General features: G+C 36.1%; 1 protein-coding gene across 2 annotated transcripts in view; it reads left to right on the forward strand.

Moving 5' to 3' along the window:
• The window catches only part of ARHGAP32 (Rho GTPase activating protein 32), a 217,963-nt gene that overhangs the window by 33,533 nt on the left and 162,148 nt on the right, over positions 1 to 22,282 (forward strand). The window contains exons 3-5 of one of the 2 annotated variants that reach the window (XM_044919193.1): positions 4,017 to 4,108; positions 4,730 to 4,771; positions 5,141 to 5,225. In XM_044919193.1, coding sequence (XP_044775128.1) covers positions 4,017 to 4,108; positions 4,730 to 4,771; positions 5,141 to 5,225 — 219 coding nt within the window. The remainder of the gene's footprint in view (positions 1 to 4,016; positions 4,109 to 4,729; positions 4,772 to 5,140; positions 5,226 to 22,282) is intronic. The other variant, XM_044919194.1, reaches the window with a different exon arrangement.

Genomic DNA, 22,282 nt, shown 5'->3' on the forward strand with positions numbered 1-22,282 from the left:
CCTCATCATGGTGTTTTCTTTTTTTTTAATCTATTGTTGGTCTCATTTTTTCAACTTTTTATATTCTACTTAAATTTACTGTTTTACACTTCAAGCAGAATATAGAAGCCTTACCACCAAGTAGGTTCCTTTATCTTTCTCCTTTAATACTGTTTTTATAAGCATTACATCTACATTCATTGATCAGTGTTATAATTTTTGCTTTCACCTGGCACATGTATTTTAAAGAACTTAAGAGGAGATTAGCGATCTATTACATTTACCTAATCATTTATTATTTCTGTTGCTCTTCCTTTGTGCTAGAAGACCCATGTTTTACTTTGATACCATTTCCTTCTACAGGAAGAGCTTTTTTTTTTTTAGCATTTCTTTTAGAGCCCATCTACTGGTAACAGAGTCTCTTAATTTTTAAAAATCTGACTATGACCTTATTTTTATGTCATTTCTGAAGGATATTTTCACTTGATGTAGTTTTTTGTGTTGAGAGTTCTTTCAACATTTTATAAATGTCGTTCCACTGTCTTTTGGTCTTCTTGGTTTCTAATGAGAAATCCAGTCATTTCAATTCTTATTATTTTCTATATAATATGCCTTTTTTTCTCTGACAGCTCTCAGGATACTTCTTTTATATTGGTTGTAAACAGCTTGATTATGATGTGTTGTTTTGTGGTTTTCTTTGATTTTATTGTTTTATTTTTGCTGATCTTGAATCTTTAACATGTATCTTTTAACATATTTGTTATATTTTCATGAATTAGAGTTATTTCAAATAGGTTTTTTTTCCTGTGACAGTGTTTCTTCTTGTTGGGTATCTATGGGTCTGTTCATATTTTTCAATCTTTTAAAACATTTTAAATATATGCTCTTCATATTGCATAGTTTCTTTTTGTCTGTTAGGTTCACTGACTCTTTTCCTCTATCATTTCCATTCTGCTATTGAGCCAAGTCAGTAGTTTTTATTTCAGATACTACATTTTTCAGTTTTGAAATTTTTATTTGATCTTTTTGTATGGTTTACATTTTTCATCAAGGAATTTTTGTCTTTCCATTAGTTTCAATATCTAATGCAGTGTGTTTATTCTATATAGCCGTTTTAAGGTCTTTGATAAGTCCAGCATCTGTTTCATTTCACATTTGGCATTTCTTGATTGTCTTTTCCTTTGGGAATTGCTCATATTTTACTGGTTTTGGTGTATCTAGTAATTTTGGATTACATCATGGACATTTTGAATATTGTGTTGTGAGACTGACTCCACTAACATCCTCTAGAGAATATTGACTTTTTTTTGTCTTATCAGGCATCAGCCTGGTTGGGTTCAGATTGAACTTTCTTTCTGGACTTCCTTAGATGGTGGCTTTAGCATCAGTTCAGTTTTACAGCCTTTGCTATACTCTTATCTTTGTTAGGGATTTTGTACACACTGCTCTCAAAGGATACTTTTCCTGATTTCTCTGACTGGAAGGGTGGAGTTGTCCAAGAGTTTTAGCCTCTGGTATTGCACATATTTTTTCCTGACTGGGCTACTGTTAGGTCTAAGTAGTGAGAGAAAAAATAAAAAAATAAGAAGGATTATCTCTACAATCTTTATATAACAGGGTCCTTTTTTAATTGTTTCTCTATTCAGAAGAAGGGTTTTCACTCAGGATCTTACATGCCCATGCTACAGCTGAAATGGTGTCCGGTCTGTTCTTGGGCCATGTTGGAAGAGATCAAAGAGGGAAAAAAAAAATCTCTTGGCTCTTTTCCCCACATTCAAGGGGCAGTTTTCAAGTCCTTTGGCCAGAAAGTTGGACTTCCCTAAGAGTTTTGCTGACCCTACCTGTTACTTACATCCTGATTCAGCCTGTTCTTGGGTCAATCCAGGAAGTAACAGAGTGGGGGAAAACCAGAAGCACACTGCCACTGTATTAATCACTCTTCAGGTTTTGACTGTGCTTCCAAATCTACCTGCCTCATTAAATTTTCTAGAGCTCTCAAGTAGTTGCATGTTCATATTTTGTTTCATTTTGTTATCTTTAGAGTTTTTATTGTAAATAGTGGAAGAGGCTGGAAACTTCACATTCTTTTTTTGAAATAAATTTTGCTGGATGTAGAATTCTGTGTTGACATGTATTTAAAAAAGCAATTGAAAGTGCTTAGTCCAAATTTTCTGCTTTTATTCTGTTTATTCCTGTGAATGTAATATATATTCTTTTTTTTTCCCTTTGGCAGCTATTAAGATTTTCTCTTTATCAGTGCTTTTTTTTCAGCCATTTGATTATGATAGGCCCTGTGTGATTTCCTAAGTGTTTATCAGACTTTGGATTTATGAAGTTTTCTGGATCAGTGTGTTTATAATCATCATAAAATTTGTAAATTTTTAATCTATTTTTTTCAAATGTTTTTTCTATTCCTCTTCTCCTTCTTAATCCCCCTCCTGCCATCCCCAGAGAGGTCATTTTCCTCTCCTTTTTTCACCTTCAGTTACATGTATGGTTTTGTTTTTTTTCCAGTTACATGTGTATTAAATGGCTTTATATTGTTGCATATGTCACTGAGACTTTTTTTTATGGTCTTTTTCTTTCACACACAAAAACTAAAAACCAAACAATTTTTTGTCCATTGTTTCCTTGCTACTTCTTTAAATTCACTGATCTTTTCTTCTGCTGTGTTTATGTCCAGTTACCCTTTTTAAGTTAATTTATGAATAATTTACAGAATAAATAGTGAAAACCCACTTTATTAGAAATTTTAATAAGAATTTAAGCACAGCAAACCTCTTTATGTCAGGTAAATTTTGGTGCACAAACTTCATAAAAGATGAAAGAATATTGTTACACGTTATTTTAGCAAAATAAGATGATTTAGGTTGTTGCAAAATACTGTGTGAGGAAGTCTTTTCAGTTGAATGAATGACTAGGGGAAAATATTTTCATTTTGTCCTTAAAAATATATTGTTAACTCATAATTTTTAAAGTACACAGTATTCATCTAGGATATTATCAACCTAAGATGTCATTTACATGATCAGTTTCACCACATTTTTAGAGTCTAGAGTTAGAGTTAGCCCTTCCCCCTGTACCCCAAAAAGCCAATCTGTTCTCTGTATCAATGAGTTTGGTTTTTGTTTTTTTGTTTTTGGGGTTTCTTTTGTTTTTTAGATTTTACATATAAGTGAGATCATTTGGTATTTGTCTTTCTCTTTCTGACTTATTTCACTTAACATAATGCTTTCAAGGTCCATCCATGTTATTGCCAGTGGCAGGATTTCATTCCTTTTTATGGCTGAATAGGATTCTGTTATATATACATCTTCTTTGCGAATCTCCTCTTAAGTCATTTTAACTACTCATCCCATGTTATTCTTCCTTATTGCATCCTGTGGCATTGGCTATAATAACTCAGTTTTTCTGTTACAAATCATAGATAATATATTGTAAATTTGTTTATGATAGATATTAGGATTTGCTGTTTATTTTGCCCAGAATATGAAGACCCTTCTCATCCCTCAGTTTGTTTTTAAAATCATGCAGCTGAAATGTGTCACTAGAATTAAAAAATCCTGTCTGAAAACTGTGGCAGACAAAAGAGTAAGCTGGAAGTATAATATAGATGTCACCTATCTTTTGGTGTGAGAAATGCATGTTGTGATCTTCTAATTATGTTCTATTGCCATTTTCGCTTTTATTAATTCTGTAACCAATGTTATTTTTTTCCAATTCCCTGGGGAAGATTTTAGCTTGTGTTGAGGCAGATAATATAATAGCTGATTTTGAAACCTGATTATAAGAGTATAATAATTCATATTTTACAGAAAATTTTTTCTTATGCAGTAAACTATTTGAATTAGGTGAATAGTTTTTCCTTATTCTTAGTAATCAAGACTCAAGTAAGTTATAGTTTTAAGAAAAGATTATTAGTATGTATTGCTGTTGGTTCAGTCAGCATAACCATTAAAATTATAATCTGCTTTTTAAAACCTATTTATACTAAGGGAATAGTCCTAAATCTTTTGTTTTTATTATTATTTTTTAAGGCAAGAGGAGCCGATGTTCCAGAGATTCCTGGAGATCTTAGTCTTAAGACATGTGGCGGTACAGCCAGTATGAAGGTTAAACATGTGAAAAAGTAAGTATAATTTTACAGTGGGTTTTAAATGAGTTTTTATAAATGGGAGTCAGTTTTTTAGTTCTTAAAACTTTTCTTTAGATTTCTTACTAAATATGCTCTTACTCTCCATACATTAAATTATACTGTAAGCCTAAATTATGACTTAGCAATTAGTGGAATAGATTTGGAGATTATCTACTTGTCTAAAAATATACTTTAATTTTGTTCTTGCAACAACTTTATGTCATTGGCTGTTAGATCGCATTTGTTCAGCAGGAACAATCCAAGTGTGTCTGTCTTGGTGCCCTTATTACATGCTCTCATTCATTTAGAAAAATCAACTTTTTTGTTTGAATTATGAGATTGCTATATCTCAGCTCTGCCTTTGAGAAAGCCTGTTGGATGCTAGTAGTTGACTCTTACATAAAATATCTGAAGGTATCATCCTATTTCAGTTTTCAACAGAGAAAACATTCCATAATTTCTCACTGAAGCCCGAATACCCCCACCATCCCATTAAGCTGGTATTAAAAAACAAAAACAGAAAAACCATCTTTTCACCTGGTAGAGGGCTGGGCAGCTATGTTTTCATTGTACATAGAGAAAAGACAAAGATAAAAATATTCATTCTGCATCCAGACCCACTAATCCAGGACTGATGGGCTGCGACAACATTCACAGGTAAAATCTGGTTTTATATTTTGTTGGGAATGCTGCTTCTGATTAGAAGTTGGCTCTTCACAGTTTTCATAACATTCACTGAAATCGTAGATTTTCTATGGGCCTTGCCTTAGGTCAAGGATAGGAAAGTGTAGTCATGCTTTTTAATTTTTTTTTTTTTGGTTTTGATCTGTGCACTAAATGTAATTTTTGTTTGATTCACTGTATTTCTGGAAAGGTTTGTGTGGATATATGTGTGCTCATGCGCATGTGCTTATTAAATAGTTTTGCTTGCATGAGCTCTCCAACCCATTTTATTTTTTCCTTAGGCTTAGTAATTTTGAGTATTCCAGTATCTTGCATCTCACTTAGTTATTTCATGTACTTCAGGTTACCCTTCACTAAAGGTCACTTTCCGAAGATGGCTGAATGTGCACATTTCCATTATGAGAACGTTGAGTTTGGCAGCATACAGGTATATTTGAAATATTTCCTACATACTGAATTAAGATATATCTATATCTCTATTCTTTTCTATCTTTTTTTAAATCTACGTACCTGAGAGGTAACACTTAGAAGTAGTTTTTTCTATTGATGTCTTGGTGGTGGATTTAAAAACTTTTATTTTCTTCTGTTGACTAATACTTGATACCTGATGACTCCTTTCAAGTGGAAATAGTATAATAGGATCAGTATAAATCTCAGCATTTCTGTTAGATTCCTAGACAAAGTTTGCCATTGTTTTCTAGCATGAAGGATTCTAGTTATTCCCTGACTCTTACATCAGAGTAATGATGGTTAAATCAGAGTAGGAGTGAAGTGGGATGGTGCAGGGGAGATGTACTAATGGAGGTTTTTTTCAATAATTTTTCTTATTGTGAGGTATAGTGCGTGTATAAATATATATATGTTTATAAACATATGCATGGGTGTATATATATATATATATATATATATATATATATATATATATATATATGTGTGTACATTTTAAAGCCCAGGCTAAGAGAGAAATTTCCTGGGTGTCCTTACTCTGTTGCATTTGCCTTCTCTACCCTAAAGATTACTTATACCATGACTTTTATAATATTCATTATAATTTTTTATAGTTTTACTATCTATATCTCTAATCCATATGGTGTTTAGTTTGCCTGTTCTTGAACTTAAATAATTGGAATTATTCTAGTCCATTCAGCAAATACTTATTGAGCAAGCACTCTATACCAGGCACTGTTGTAGGTGCTTTGGCTGTATTAGTGAGCAATAATCACAACCAAAACTGAAAACACATTCTTAAAGAGCACAGAGGATGGCCAAGAAGATAAGAGCTATGGTAAAAAGGTAGATCGTGATAAGAAGGATCAGGGGCACTGGGGATAGGTTGAAATATCGAACCTTGGTAGGCTTCATTATTGAGTGTATTCTTTCTTCTTTCATTTAACATTGTGAAATTGATCCCTGTAGATGTCTGTAGTTATAGTTGGTTCAGTTTGTTACTGTATATTAATCTATAGCATGCATATGACACAAGTAATTTAGCTGTTCTTTTTTGTTTGTTTGAAATAGGGGTGGTCAGTTTTGGCCCTTTGTGAACATTATTGTACCCATAACCTGGTGCATATATGCAGGAGTTTCTCATGGTATATACCTAGGAATAGAATTTCAGGGTTATGGGGCGCCTGGGTGGCTCAGTTGGTTAAGCGACTGCCTTCGGCTCAGGTCATGATCCCGGAGTCCCGGGATCGAGTCCCGCATCGGGCTCCCTGCTCGGCAGGGAGTCTGCTTCTCCCTCTGACCCTCCTCCCTCTCATGCTCTCTGTCTCTCATTCTCTCTCTCGCAAATAAATAAAATCTTAAAAAAAAAAAAGAATTTCAGGGTTATAGCAGATCCACATGTGGGGAGCCTGCTTCTCCCTCCCACTCCCCCTGCTTGTGCTTTCTCTCTGTCAAATAAATAAATAGAGATAGCACACAAGCAAGGGGAGAGGCAGAGGGAGAGGGAGAAGTGGGGCTCAATCCCAGGACCTAGCGATCATGACCCGAGCTGAAGGCAGATGCTCAACCATCTGAGCCACCCAGGCGCCCCTAAATAAATAAAATCTTAAAAAAAAAGAAAGGAGTCTATTTTATTATTATTTAAAAATATGACTATATTAGAGTTCTCCGGTGATACAGAACCAATTTATGTGTGTGTGTGTGTGTGTATGCATGTGGGGTCTGTGTGTGTGTGTATGTGTAGAGAGAGGGAGAGAGAGAGATTTATTTTAAGGAATTAGTTCATGTGATTCGAGATGTGGTTAAGTTCAAAATCTCTAGAATAGGCTGAAAAGCAAGGGAAGGGTTGATGTTGCAGTTTGAGTCCAAGGGCAGTCTGCTGGTAGAGAGTGCTCTTCAAGGGAGGTTAGTTTTTTTTTTCTGTTAAAGACTTTCAGCTGATTGGATGAGGCCCACCCACATCATGGAGGACAATCTGCTTTACTCAGTCTACTGACTTAAATGTTAATCTCATCTAAAAAAATAACTTCACAGAATTATTTGGAATAATGTTTGACCAGAAGTTAATGTATAAAATAAATAATCATAGTCCACTCTGCCAACTTGGCATTCCTTAAACTAAACTAATAAATAAGAAGGTCATGCTTACACCTAACATCATGATCAACTATTTTTCACAACCAAAAACATTATAAGCATTTTACCAGAAGAGGATACAAAGTTTTTGCATAATTTACTCTTCTTGATATCCTATAACTTAATACTATAATGTAAAGTTAAAAATACCTAAGTACCATGATATAAATCTTACAATAAATAAGGTGATAAGAGAGAAGAAAACAAAAAGTACCATGATATAAATCTTACATAAGGTGGTAAGAGAGAAGAAAACAAAGATGTTTACTATGACACACACACACACACACACATTCAGAGCAAAATAAGAAGGTAATACTCATGGCAGTTATAGTCTTGGCTTGTGTAAGTGGTCATGTGGCTGTAGCTGGTGTTATAACTGCCTTCTTCTGCTTCTCATTCTATATTCCCTTTGTCCTGAGCAAGAATCTCAGTTGGTTTTGGTTCTTTACCTGGTGGGACGATCCCTACCTTAATTCCAGGTCTGGCTATTAATAGCCCTGCCTGAATTGGGTTCTGGTAATCTCCCATTGTGTTCAGTGGCAGGGCAGTGATAGCAAGGGATGTCCTAAGGGAGCTCCAGTATTCCAGATGTGTTCTTCTTTAACCTCTATTTTAGAGCAGCTGTCCAATTTCCCCTGAGTAGTCAGGATCAGTCATCCCAGCTAACGCCAAAACTCACACCTTTGCCTATTGATTTAGAGTCATAAGGAGCCCAAAGTGCCTGGGTGGCAGGGTTACTTCCAGGTCAATGGAATTGTTATTTTGTCTTCTGGTGGAAGCATTCCTCCCTTTGGAACTAAGACGTCTAGGGTAGTAGAGCATACAGTTGTGGGGACAGGAAGCACAAATTTTGCTAGTAAGTCACTATGAGTCATATTGAGAGGTCTCATTCCAATTCCCACCCTTTATTCCTGGTTTCCCCAATCTGATTAGCTTTAAAGACACTAATGACTCTGTTTCCAATAGTAAAGAGAGGATGGATAGTCCATGGCATGATGGGGCAATAGAGATACACAAAATATCACCATTGGATACTTACAATCAAACACTTATAGGAGATGAAGTTCTGGGTGACCATATATTTGAGATCTTTGAACATTTTCCCATACTGATGAGTAAATTGAAATTTTCATTTCCCTCATGATTAGTGATGTTGAACATTTTTTCATGTGTTCATTGTCCATTTTTGTATCTTCTTTGGAGAAATGTCTATTCAAATCCTTTACCTATTTTTGAATTTTTAAATTTTTTTATTGAGTTTTAGGACTTCTCTTTATAACCTATTTGTATCTTTTGATCTAAAGATAGTTTTCTATTTTTTTTAAAAGATTTTATTTATTTATTTGACAGAGAGAGACATAGTGAGAGCAGGAACACAAGCAGGGGGAGTGGGAGAGAGAGAAGCAGGCTTCCCATGGAGCAGGGAGTCCGATGTGGGACTCGATCACAGGACCCTGGGATCATGACCTGAGCCAAAGGTAGATGCTTAACAACTGAGCCACCCAGGCGCCCTGATCTAAAGATAGTTTTCTGGATGGCATATAGGTAGATTATGTTTTTTAAATTCATTCTGTCATCTCTGTCATTTTTTAATTGAAGTATAATTAACATGCAGTGTTGTTAGTTTCAGGTTTACAACATTTTGATTAAACAATTCTATACATTACTCAGTGCTCACCACCGTAAGTGTAGTAACCCTATGTCACCCAACAGTGTTATTATAAAGATTTTATTTATTTATTTGAGACAGAATGAGAGAGAGAGAGCACATGAGAGGGGGGAGGGTCAGAGGGAGAAGCAGGCTCCCTGCCGAGCAGGGAGCCCAGTGTTATTATAATATTGACTATGTTTCCAATGCTGTACTTCTCATTTTCATGACTTACTTATTTTATAACTGAAAGTTTGTACCTCTTAATCCCCTTTATCTATTTCACCTATTCCCCCCACCTACCTTCTCCCCTCTGGGCACCATCAGTTTGTTCTCTATATTTTAGAATCTGTTTGTTCATTTCTTTCTGTTTTTTAGATTCCACATACAAGTGAAATGATATGGTATTTGTCTCTGTCTGACTTATTTCACTTAGTGTACCAGGCTGTAGGTCCATCCATGTTGTTGCAAATGGCAAGACTTCATTCTTCTTTTTATTGTTGACTTATATTCCATTGTATGTATATATGTATGTGTATATATGTGTATGTGTATATATATAATTCATCTGTTGGTGGATAATTGGGTTGCTTCCATATCTTGGCTATTATAAATAATCCTGCAGTAAATATAGGGTTACATATATCTTTTTCATTTGTACTTTTGTTTTCTTTGGGTAAATACCTAGTAGTAGAATTACTGGATCATATGGTATTTCTATTTTTAATTTTTTGAGGAGCCTCTGTACTGTTTTCCACGGTGGCTGCACCAGTTTGCATTCCTACCAACAATGTATAAGTGTTCTTTTTTTTTTCATATTCTCACCAACCATTGTTATCTCTTGTTTTTTTTAAGAATATTTGATTTTTTATTTTTTAAAAATTTATTTGAGAGAGAGAGAGCGTGTGTGTGAAAGAGAGAGAGTGCACGAGCAGGGGGGAGGGGGAAAGGGAGAAGCAGACCCCCCACTGAGCAGGGAGCCTAACGCTGGATTCAATCCTAGGACCTTGGGATCATGACCTGAGCTGAAGGCAGATACTTAACCGACTGAGCCATCCAAGCACCCCTGATTTATTTATTTGAGAGAGAGAGCACCAAAGTGTGAGGGGCAGAGGGAGAAGGAGAGAGAATCTCAAGCAGACTGCACGCTGAGTGTGCAGCCTGACTTGGGGCTTGATCCCATGCCCCCGAAATCATGACCTGAGCTGAAATCAAGAGTCAACCCTCTACTGACTGTGCCACCCAGGTGCCCCTATTTCCTGGGTTTTTGATTCTAGCCATTCTGACAGGTGTAAAGTGATATATCATTGTGGTTTTGATTTGCATTTCCCTGGTGATTAGTGATGTTGAGTATCTTTCCATGTGTCTGTTTGCTGTCTGTATGTCTTTTTTGGAAAAATGTCATTCGGGTCCTCTGCCCATTTTGGAATTGATTATTTGTTTTTTTAGTGTTGAGTTGTATAAATTCTTTATATATTTTGGGTATTAATCCTTTATTACATGTATCATTTGCACGTATCTTTCCCCACTCAGTAGGTAGCCTTTTTGTTTTATTAATTGTTTCCTTCACTGCACAAAAGCTTTTTATTTTGGTGTTGTCTCAATAGTTTGTTTTTGCTTTTGTTTCCCTTGCCTGAGGAGACATCTAGAAAAATGTTGCTAAGATCTGTGTCAAAAAAATTAATGCCGGGGCGCCTGGGTGGCTCAGTTGGTTAAGCGACTGCCTTCGGCTCAGGTCATGATCCTGGAGTCCCCGGATCGAGTCCCGCATCGGGCTACCTGCTCGGCAGGGAGTCTGCTTCTCCCTCTCCCGCTCCCCCCTCTTGTGCTCTCTCTCTCTCTCAAATAAATAAATAAAATCTTTAAAAAAAAAAAATTAATGCCCATATTTTCTTCTAGTTTTATAATTTCAGGTCTCACATTTAGGTCTTTAATCCATTGTTTATATATTATTATATATAATATATATCTATATATATATTTTTATATATTATTATATATATTATATATATCCATTTATATATATATATTTATTTAAATAACTCTTCAGAGTTTATTTTTGTATATGGTATAAGAAAGTGGTCCAGACAGGTTTATTTCTGGTTGTCCATTTGTAGTTGTTTTTGTGCCAGTACCAGACTGTTTTGATTACCACAGCTTTGTCGTATATCTTAAAATGTGGGCTTGTGATGCCTTCAGCTATGTTATCTTTCTCAAGATTGATTGGCTGCAATCTCTGTCGTTTTTTTTTTAAGATTTATTTATTAATGGGGAGAGGGGTAGAGGGAGCGAATCTCCTGCAGACTCCCACTGAGCATGAAGCTTGACTCAGGGCTGAATCTCATGACCCTGAAATCATGACCTGAGCTGAAACCAAGAGTCAGATGATTAACCAACTGAGCCACCCAGGTGCCCCTATCATCTCTGTCTTTAGGTTGGAGAGTTTAATCCATTATATAAAAAGTAATTACTGAAAAGGAAGGACTTACTTCTGTCATTTTGCTATCTTTTTTCTGTATTATTATAGATTTCTTATATTTCATTTTCTGCATTTCTGTCTTTTGCTTTTAGTTGATTTATTTTTAGTGAAATGTTTAAATTCCTTTCTCATTTCTTTTTGCATATAGTCTATAGTTTTCTTTGTGGTTACCATGGGATTACATTTAACATCCTAAAGTTATAATACTCTAATTTAAAATTATACTAGTTTAACTGCAATGACATACAAAAACTATGCTCCCTTATAGCTTGGTCCCCATCCCTTTCAGTTATAAATGTCTTACAATTACATCTTTATGTATTGTGTGTCTAAAAACATAAACTAATAATTCTTTTAAATGTATCAGCCTCTTAAATTATGTTGAAAACAAAACGTGTAGTTATAAACTGAAGTTGCCAATACTAGCTTTTATACTTATAATTAAAAGGAAGTATTAATCTCTTAAGTCATGTAGAAAAAAATTGGAGTTACAAACCATTGTTACAGTAATACTGGTTTTTATGATTGCCCACAGGTTTACCTTTACAGAGGTCGAGTTACTGTCAAGTGTCCTTTCATTTCAACTTGCAGGACTCCTTTTAGCATTCCTCCTGGAGTCGGTATAATGATGGCGATCTTCCTTAGCTTTTATTTAACTGGGAATGTCTTAGTTTGCCTCTCACTTTTGAAGGGTAGTTTTGCTGGAGGTAGTATCCTTGGTTGACACTTTTATTCTTTTAGCAATTTGAATACATTGGCCCACTGCTTTCTGGCTTCCAGAGTTCCTGATAAAAAGTCTGATAATCTCTTTTTTTTTCCCTTTTATTTTTTATTTTTTATTTTTTCCTTTTTTTAAAAAAAAATTTTTATTCTTATGTTAATCCCCATACATTACATCATTAGTTTTAGATGTAGTGTTCCATGATTCATTGTTTGTGCATAACACCCAGTGCTCCATGCAGAATGTGCCCTCCTCAATACCCATCACCAGGCTAACCCATCCTCCCACCCCCATCCCCTCTAGAACCCTCAGTTTGTTTTTCAGAGTCCATCATCTCCCATGGTTCGTCTACCCCTCCGATTTCCCCCCCCTTCATTCTTCCCCTCCTGCTACCTTCTTCTTTTTTTTTTTTCTTAATATATATTGCATTATCTGTTTCAGAGGTACAGATCTGAGATTCAACAGTCTTGCACAATTCACAGCGCTTACCAGAGCACATACCCTCCCCAGTGTCTATCACCCAGTCACCGCATCCCTCCCACCCCACCCCCCACTCCAGCAACCCTCAGTTTGTTTCCTGCGATTAAGAATTCCTCATATCAGTGAGGTCATATGATACATGTCTTTCTCTGTTTGACTTATTTCGCTCAACATAATACCCTCCAGTTCCATCCACGTCGTTGCAAATGGCAAGATCTCATTCCTTTTGATGGCTGCATAATATTCCATTGTATATATATACCACATCTTCTTTATCCATTCATCTGTCGATGGACATCTTGGCTCTTTCCACAGTTTGGCTATTGTGGACATTGCTGCTATAAACATCGGGGTGCACGTACCCTTTCGGATCCCTACATTTGTATCTTTGGGGTAAATACCCAGTAGTGCAATTGCTGGATCATATGGTAGCTCTATTTTCAACTTTTTGAGGAACCTCCATACTGTTTTCCAGAGTGGCTGCACCAGCTTGCATTCCCACCAACAGTGTAGGAGGGTTCCCCTTTCTCCGCATCCCCGCCAACATCTGTCGTTTCCTGACTTGTTGATTTTAGCCATTCTGACTGGTGTGAGGTGGTATCTCATTGAGGTTTTGATTTGGATTTCCCTGATGCCGAGCGATATTGAGCACTTTTTCATGTGTCTGTTGGCCATTTGGATGTCTTCTTTGAAAAAATGTCTGTTCATGTCTTCTGCCCATTTCTTGATTGGATTCTTTGTTCTTTGGGTGTTGAGTTTGATGAGTTCTTTATAGATTTTGGATACTAGCCCTTTATCTGATATGTCATTTGCAAATATCTTCTCCCATTCTGTCGGTTGTCTTTTGGTTTTGTTGACTGTTTCCTTTGCTTTGCAAAAGCTTTTTATCTTGATGAAGTCCCAATAGTTCATTTTTGCCCTTGCTTCCCTTGCCTTTGGCGATGTTTCTAGGAAGAAGTTGCTGTGACTGAGGTCGAAGAGGTTGCTGCCTGTGTTCTCCTTTAGGATTTTGATGGACTTCTGTCTCACACTGAGGTCTTTCAACCATTTGGAGTCTATTTTTGTGTGTGGTGTAAGGAAATGGTCCAGTTTCATTCTTCTGCATGTGGCTATCCAATTTTCCCAGCACCATTTGTTGAAGAGACTGTCTTTTTTCCATTGGACATTCTTTCCTGCTTTGTCCAAGATTAGTTGACCATAGAGTTGAGGGTCCATTTCTGGGCTCTCTATTCTCTTCCATTGATTGATGCGTCTGTTTTTGTGCCAGTACCATGCTGTCTTGATGATGACAGCTTTGTAATAGAGCTGGAAGTCTGGAATTGTGATGCCGCCAGCTTTGCTTTTCTTTTTCAACATTCCTCTGGCTATGCGGGGTCTTTTCTGGTTCCATACAAATTTTAGGATTATTTGTTCCATTTCTTTGAAAAAAGTGGATGGTATTTGATGGGGATTGCATTGAATGTGTAGATTGCTCTAGGTAGCATTGACATCTTCACAATATTTGTTCTTCCAATCCATGAGCGTGGAACGTTTTTCCATTTCTGTGTGTCTTCCTCAATTTCTTTCATGAGTATTTTATAGTTTTCTGAGTACAGATCCTTTGTCTCTTTGGTTAGATTTATTCCTAGGTATCTTATGGTTTTGGGTGCAATTGTAAATGGGATCGACTCCTTCATTTCTCTTTCTTCTGTCTTGTTGTTGGTGTATAGGAATGCCACTGACTTCTGTGCATTGATTTTATATCCTGCCACTTGACTGAATTCCTGTATGAGTTCTAGCAGTTTTGGGGTGGAGTCTTTGGGGTTTTCCACATAAAGTATCATATCATCTGCAAAGAGTGAGAGTTTGACTTCTTCTTTGCCAATTTGGATGCCTTTGATTTCTTTTTGTTGTCTGATTGCTGTGGCTAGGACTTCCAATACTATGTTGAATAGCAGTGGTGATAGTGGACATCCCTGCCGCGTTCCTGACCTTAGGGGGAAAGCTCTCAGTTTTTCCCCATTGAGAATGATATTCGCTGTAGGTTTTTCATAGATGGCTTTTATGATATTGAGGTATGTACCCTCTATGCCTATACTCTGAAGAGTTTTGATCAAGAAAGGATGCTGTACTTTGTCAAAAGCTTTTTCTGCATCTATTGAGAGGATCATATGATTCTTGTTCTTTCTTTTGTTAATGTATTGTATCACGTTGATTGATTTGCAGATGTTGAACCAACCTTGCAGCCCAGGGATAAATCCCACTTGGTCGTGGTGAATAATCCTTTTAATGTACTGTTGGATCCTATTGGCTAGTATTTTGGTGAGAATTTTTGCATCCATGTTTATCAGGGATATTGGTCTGTAATTCTCCTTTTTGATGGGGTCTTTGTCTGGTTTTGGGATTAAGGTAATGCTGGCCTCATAAAATGAGTTTGGAAGTTTTCCTTCCATTTCTATTTTTTGGAACAGTTTCAGAAGAATAGGTATTAATTCTTCTTGAAATGTTTGGTAGAATTCCCCTGGGAAGCCATCTGGCCCTGGGCTTTTGTTTTTTGGGAGATTTTTGATGACTGCTTCAATTTCCTTAGTGGTTATAGGTCTGTTCAGGTTTTCTATTTCTTCCTGGTTCATGTCTTGTCCATGCTGGTAAATAGTAAAATCTGTCTTTCAAGTTCCTAAGACCAGACAGAACCTTGGAGCCATCTTGGACTTCTCTCTTTTTGTTAACCTCATATTCAGTGTGTCAGCAAAATTCTTGGCTCTATATTTAAAATAAATAAAAAATAAATAAATTCCATCTTTAAAATAAATAAAATAAAATTTAAAATAAATGAAATCTGACTACACTTACCTGTTTCTCTTCTATCTACTATAGTCATTTTAGGGGGATTATTTCAATAGCCTTTTTTGGCATAATGCAAGAATGAGTCTTTTAAATTTAAGTCAGATCATGTCACTTTTTCAAAACCCTCCAGTTACTTCTCATCTTCTTCATAGTAAAAGTCAAATTTCTTAACATTTCCTATAAGGATTTACCAGATCTGCCCTTAACCTCTTTGACCTCATCTCTTTCTTCTTTTACTTCTCCTTCCCTGAGACATAGTGTTTGGGGCACAGTTGGTCTTCCTCCAGTATATAGTCTCCCTTCTCAGGACCTTTGGACTTTTCTGTTTCTTCTCCTTGGAAAGCTCTTCTCCCTGGATAGCCACATAACTTACTACCTTCCCCTCTTTGAATACTTGCTGAAATGTTATCTTCTCAGAGAGAGTGTACTTTCTCTACAGAAAATTGCAGCTCCTGGTCACCAACGTTCCTTATCTCTCTCCCATAATTTATTTTTCTCCATAAAACCACTGTCTGGCATGTTAATTATCTTATTATTTATTCTGTTTTTCCACCTCAGCATCTAGAATAGTGCCTGATACATAAAAGTGATTTGATGAATATTTATTGAATGAATGGACAAATGAATTTATGTTTGAAAAATAAAATTTGCTTTAAAAATGCCTTTTTAGGGGCACCTGGATGGCTCAGTCATTACGTCTGCCCTCAGCTCAGGTCATGATCCCAGGGTCCTGGGATTGAGCCCTGCATCGGGCTCCCTGCTCAGCAGGAAACCTGCTTCTCCCTCTCCCACTCCCCCTGCTGTGTTCCCTCTCTTGCTGTGTCTCTCTCTGTCAAATAAATAAATAAAACCTTAAAAAAAAATAAAAATGCCTTTAAAATATTTTGGTTCTTTTCAACATTTAAATATTGCTCTTATATGATAAGAATATATTCTTTATATCATGAGTATATATATATAAAATGAAACATCAAATAAAATGAATGGTGATATGTAAAAATGCAAGTTAAAATTCCCTTTATGCTCTCTCTCTCGTTAATTATTATGTGTCTGTCTAGAATTCTTTATAAAATATATAGCAGTATCTCTTGATACAGCTCTAGCTATAAGTGTCTATCCAGCTATCTATAACTGTTAAAAATATAGATGGGTTGCCTCTATAAATACTGCTTTGAAAGTTGCTTTTCTACTTGAAAGTGTATCTTGGATATATTTTTTATTTCAGTAATTTGGATTTATCTCATTATTTTCAGTTATGTAGTATTTCATTTTATTATTATACCATAATTTATTTAATCAGTTCCTTATTGATGGATATCCTAGATTTTATTGATGTGAGTATATGCATTAAATAAAATCATATTAGATGATTAGCTGGGTCAAGGGTATATGCATTTAAAATATTGACAATTGTTTCTAAGTTTATTTTTGAAATTTGCCAATATATGCAAATTGTATATATCACTTACGATTTCCACTTGATTTATTTTTATTTATTTTTTGGTATTCCAAATTATAAACTCTTTGGGGGGATATGTCTCACTTTTTGTTTCTGCAAAACTCAGCACAGTCTTTCAGTAGCAGGGGCTCAGTAGTGCTCTTCAATGGAAGATATATCTTTGTGATGTTTCTTGTTAGATATGCTGGGGAGTCAGTTATTTAACAAACATTTATTGTGTATTGGTAGTGTTTTGGCAGCATACTGTATTTTGTAAGGATTAAAAAAAAGTAGGACAACATTATTCTTTTGAGATGTTTATACTTAAATGGAAGACTAAAGGGGCACCTGGTGGCTCAGTCATTAAGCGTCTCCCTTCGGCTCAGGTTGTGATCCCAGGGTCCTGGGATTGAGCCCCGCATTGGGCTCCCTGCTCCGCGGGAAGCCTGCTTCTCCGCCCCCCTGCTTGTGTTCCCTCTCTCGCTGTGTCTCTCTCTGTCAAATAAATAAAATCTTTAAAAAAAATGGGAGACTAAAATATGAAAGGATAATTATATATATTAGAATCAAGACATGCTACCTTGCGGTTAATTTCATGTCTTCATTTATTTGTACATGTATATATATTCAACAAATACGGCAAAATTAACTGTTTTGAAGCATCAGAAAATGCTATGCAGAGATGTTGTTTGATATTTTAAAGGAGAGTAGAAATTCTCTTAGTAGAGATTGGGGCATCATGAATAAAGGCCAAGTCTCAAAAGACTATGTATTCATCACATCATCATTTATAGTAAAAAGTTAGAAGTAATACAAATGTGGGGTGCCTGGCTGGCTCAGTTGTGACTCTTGAAGAGCTCGTGTCTCGATTTTGGAGGTGTGAGTTCAAGCCCCACATTGAGAGTAGAGATTACTTAAATAAATAAACTTAAAAAAATAAAAGAAAAGAAGTAATACAAATGTTTAGAAGTTGGAATGGGTTATGTAAATTATGGATTATTCATACAGGGAAATCCTATGCAGTTACTTAAAAATCATGTAGAATATTTACTTAAGTGGAAACAATACTTTTGCTATATTGATAAAAGAGTTTGAACAGAGCAAGATATTGTTTCTGTAAGAAAAAAACTTAGATGTAAGTTTAAAATAACTGGAAGAACTTATAGGAAAAAGATAATAGCTATAATTTTTGAAAGAATGCTTTAGTAATAGAAAAATGACTTCCATTTTTATAGCTTAGAGCAAAGCGTTGTGATTTTTTTTCTCATACATGTTTTTTTTTTTTTTTCAAAGATTTTATTTATTTATTTGAGAGAGAGAATGAGACAGAGAGCATGAGAGAGGGGAGGGTCAGAGGCAGAAGCAGGCTCCCTGCCGAGCAGGGAGCCCGATGCGGGACTCGATCCCGGGACTCCAGGATCATGACCTGAGCCGAAGGCAGTCGCTTAACCAACTGAGCCACCCAGGCGCCCTCTCATACATGTTTTTTGTAAAATAGAATGTTTTACAAAAGTTTCTCCCTCATTTTGAAGGACAGAGTAATTCTTAAATCATGTGTTCCACCCTTTGAGAGAATAGGCACTGAGCATCCTCCAACATTCCTTTGTTTCTGATTTAATTTGTACCTGTTAAAATAATTCTCAAGCCCATGTATATTTTTTTCTGGTGGTTTGGCAAGACATATGCTTTAGATTGCACAGATGTGTTCAAATCCTATTTCAAGTCATTTTTAGCAGACCTTACCCAAATTATCTGACTTTCCTGTTGAAATCTCAGTTCAATATCTTCAATTGTAACCTGTGGTGAAAGGTGGCATTGTCCTGTTGAGGAGAAATTATTCTAATGTGGTATAGAATGGGTGTGGCCAGCTGTTGGTATGTTCTCATCGTACCATACTGTCTTGACCACTAGGGAGATTGCCAGTTAGTCTTGTTTCCCTTGTCTTCATACTAAAAAGATGACAGCTGAGGTTCCTTCTAGCTAATATGTTCTGGATGAACTCTGAGCTTGATTTAAATGAACTGGGGATGTGACAAGGCAAAGGGGAGAAAGGATATAATAACAAAGGCAAGAGAGGGTGTATCATGTCATGTCCTTACTTGAGTCTACTTTTATAGAGCAAGAATAAGCTATCTTTAAAAGTTAATACAAAGAATTACTCTGGTCATAGAAGTAGATTGTTGAAATATCTTTTTATTCGTGGGACACAATCTACTGGCTTAAATATTTTAAAAATAAATTCCATTTTTACTCCATTAAGAGTTGATGATTTTTGTGTCTATATTCATTAGTGATGTTGACCTATATATTGTACTTGTCCACTAGCCTGAGTTTGGAGCACTTGATTTTAAAAATAAATACCTTGGAAGTTTGTAGAAATGGGAATTTTTGAAGGTTTAGTAGAATTTTCCCGTTAAAACCTTTTTTGGCCTGGTTTCCATTCTAGGGCTTAACCTTTAATTACCATTTTAATTTATAATTTGATTATTGGTCTAGACCGGTTCTTTTGTGTCTCCTTTGGCCAGTTTTTATCATTTATATTTTCTTAGAAAATTGTCCATTTTATGTAGGTTTTCAAATTTGTGGGTATAAATTGTACACAAGATATTCTTGAAGGTTGGTCTTATTAGGAAACCTTCCCTCCCTTCTCCTGTCTCTCCTTTCTTTCCGTGCTTCCTTCTTTCTCTCTGCCTTTCTCCATTCGTCTTTTCTTCTTTTTCTCCCTCCCACTCTTCCTTCCTCTTTTACTATGAATTCCTGAGCATACTTTTTACTATTTCACATTTTTGGGGCTTTACTATTTTGTCACTTTTCTTGTTTCTTGAATTCAAAGTTTAGTTCTTTCTTTTTTTTTTCCTTGGAAAAAAGTTGTGAATAACCAGTATGTATGCACTTGCTTGATGTTGGAAAACTAGTATGATCATAAATCAACTTTGTCAGATATTAATATTATTTTATATATGCTCTTGAGAGAAATAAAATTCTGTAGGTATTGTTGATACTCATTTTCAGCCACTGTTTTAAAAAGTGCATTGAAGTTTGGACATTTTTCCACTAAATAGTGCTTTGAACAAATCCTGCAGGTTTTGGTGTATAAGTGTTATATTATGTTTTGTTTAGAATAATTGAAACGCCCCCCCCCCAAAAAAGATAAGAGAAGCAATTTTTAGAAAGGGCTGCTTGTTTGTTTTTTTTTTTTTTAAAGATTTTATTTATTTATTTGAGAGAGAGAATGAGATAGAGAGCATGAGATGGGGGAGGGTCAGAGGGAGAAGCAGACTCCCTGCCGAGCAGGGAGCCCGATGCGGGACTCGATCCCGGGACTCCAGGATCATGACCTGAGCCGAAGGCAGTCGCTCAACCAACTGAGCCACCCAGGCGCCCAGGGCTGCTTGTTTTATTTATTTATTTATTTATTTTAAAGATTTTATTTATTTATTCGACAGAGAGAGACACAGCAAGAGAGGGAACACAAGCAGGGGGAGTGGGAGAGGGAGAAGCAGGCTCCCCACAGAGCAGGGAGCCCGATGCGGGACTCGATCCCAGGACCCTGGGATCATGACCCGAGCTGAAGGCAGTCGCTTAACCAACTGAGCCACCCAGGCGCCCTGCTTGTTTTAAACTACATGTAGTTTAAGTTCTATTTTTTAGTTATAAAGACTTTATTATTTTTTTTATTTATTTACATTTTAGTTAACATACAGTACAATATTGGTTTCAGGAGTAGAATTCAGTGATTCATCACTTACATACAACACCCAGTGCTCATCATAACAAGTACCCTCTTTAAATACCCATCACCCATCTAACCCATCTGTCACCCACCTTCCTCCATCAACTTCTAGTTTATTCTCTATCTTTAAGGGTCTCTTATGGCTTTTTTCTCTCTCTCCTTTTTTTCTTTTCTCCCTTCCCATATGTTCATCTGTTTTCTGTGTTAAATTCCATATATGAGTGAGATCATATGGTATTTGCCATTCTCTGACTTATTTCACTTAGCATAATATACTCTAGCTCCATCCACGTTGTGGCAGATGGCAAGGTTTCATTTTTTGATGGCTGAGTAATATTCCATTATATATATATATATACACACACATACACACACACACCACATCTTCATCCATTCATCAGTCAGTGGACATTGGGGCTCTCTCCATAGTTTGGCTATTGTTGATAATGCTGCTATAAACATCGGGGTGCATTTGAATCTATATTTTTGTAATCCTTTGGGTAAATACCCAAAGTAGTGCAATTGCTGCATATTGGGGTAGTTATATTTTTAACTTTTTGAGGAACCTCCAAACTGTTCTCCAGAGTGACTGCACCAGTTTGCATTCCCACCAGCAGTGCAAGAGGTTCCCCCTTTCTCTGCATCCTTACCAACACCTGTTGTTTCTTGTGCTGTTAATTTTAGCCGTTCTGACCTGTGTGAGGTGGAATCTCATCCTGGTTTTGATTTGTATTTCCCTGATGATGAGTGATGTTGAACATCTTTTCATTTGTCTGTTAGACATTTGGATGTCTTCTTTGGGAAAGTGTCTAGTCATGTCTTTTGCCCATTTCTTAAGTGGATTATTATCATTTTTTGGGGGGGGTGTTGAGTTTGATAAGCTCCTTATAGATTTTGGATACTAACCCTTTATCAGATACATCATTTGCAAATATCTTCTCCCATTCTGTAGGCTGCCTTTTAGTTGTGTTGATTGTTTCCTTTGCTGTGCAAAAGCTTTTTATCTTGATGAAGTCCCAGTAGTTCATCTTTGCTTTTGTTTCCCTTGCCCTCAGTGACACGTCTAATAAGAAATTGCTACGGCAGGGGTCAAAGAAGTTTCTGTCTGTGTTCTTCTCTAGGATTTTGATGGTTTCCTGTCTCACATTGAGGCCTTTCATGGATTTTGAATTTATTTTTGTGTATGGTATAAGAAAGTGGTCCAGTTTCATTCTATTGTATGTAGCTGTCCAGTTTTCCCAATACCATTTGTTGAAGCAACTGTCTTTTTTCCATTGGATATTCTTATCTGCTTTGTTGAAGATTAGTTGACATATAGTTGTGGGTCCATTTCTGAGTTCTCTATACTGTTCCATTGGTCTATGTGTCTGTTTTTGTGCCAGTACCAATATGTCTTGATGACCCTAGCTTGTAATATAGCTTGAAATCCAGAATCGTGATGCCTCCAGCTTTTTCTTTTTCAAGATTGCTTTGGCTATTCAGGGTCTTTTGTGGTTCCATGTAAATTTTAGGATTGTTTGTTCTAGCTCTGTGAAAAATGCTGGTGGTATTTTGATAGGGATTGCATTAAATG

This window comes from Neomonachus schauinslandi, chromosome 11, assembly GCF_002201575.2.
Source record: "Neomonachus schauinslandi chromosome 11, ASM220157v2, whole genome shotgun sequence".
NCBI lineage: Eukaryota > Metazoa > Chordata > Mammalia > Carnivora > Phocidae > Neomonachus > Neomonachus schauinslandi.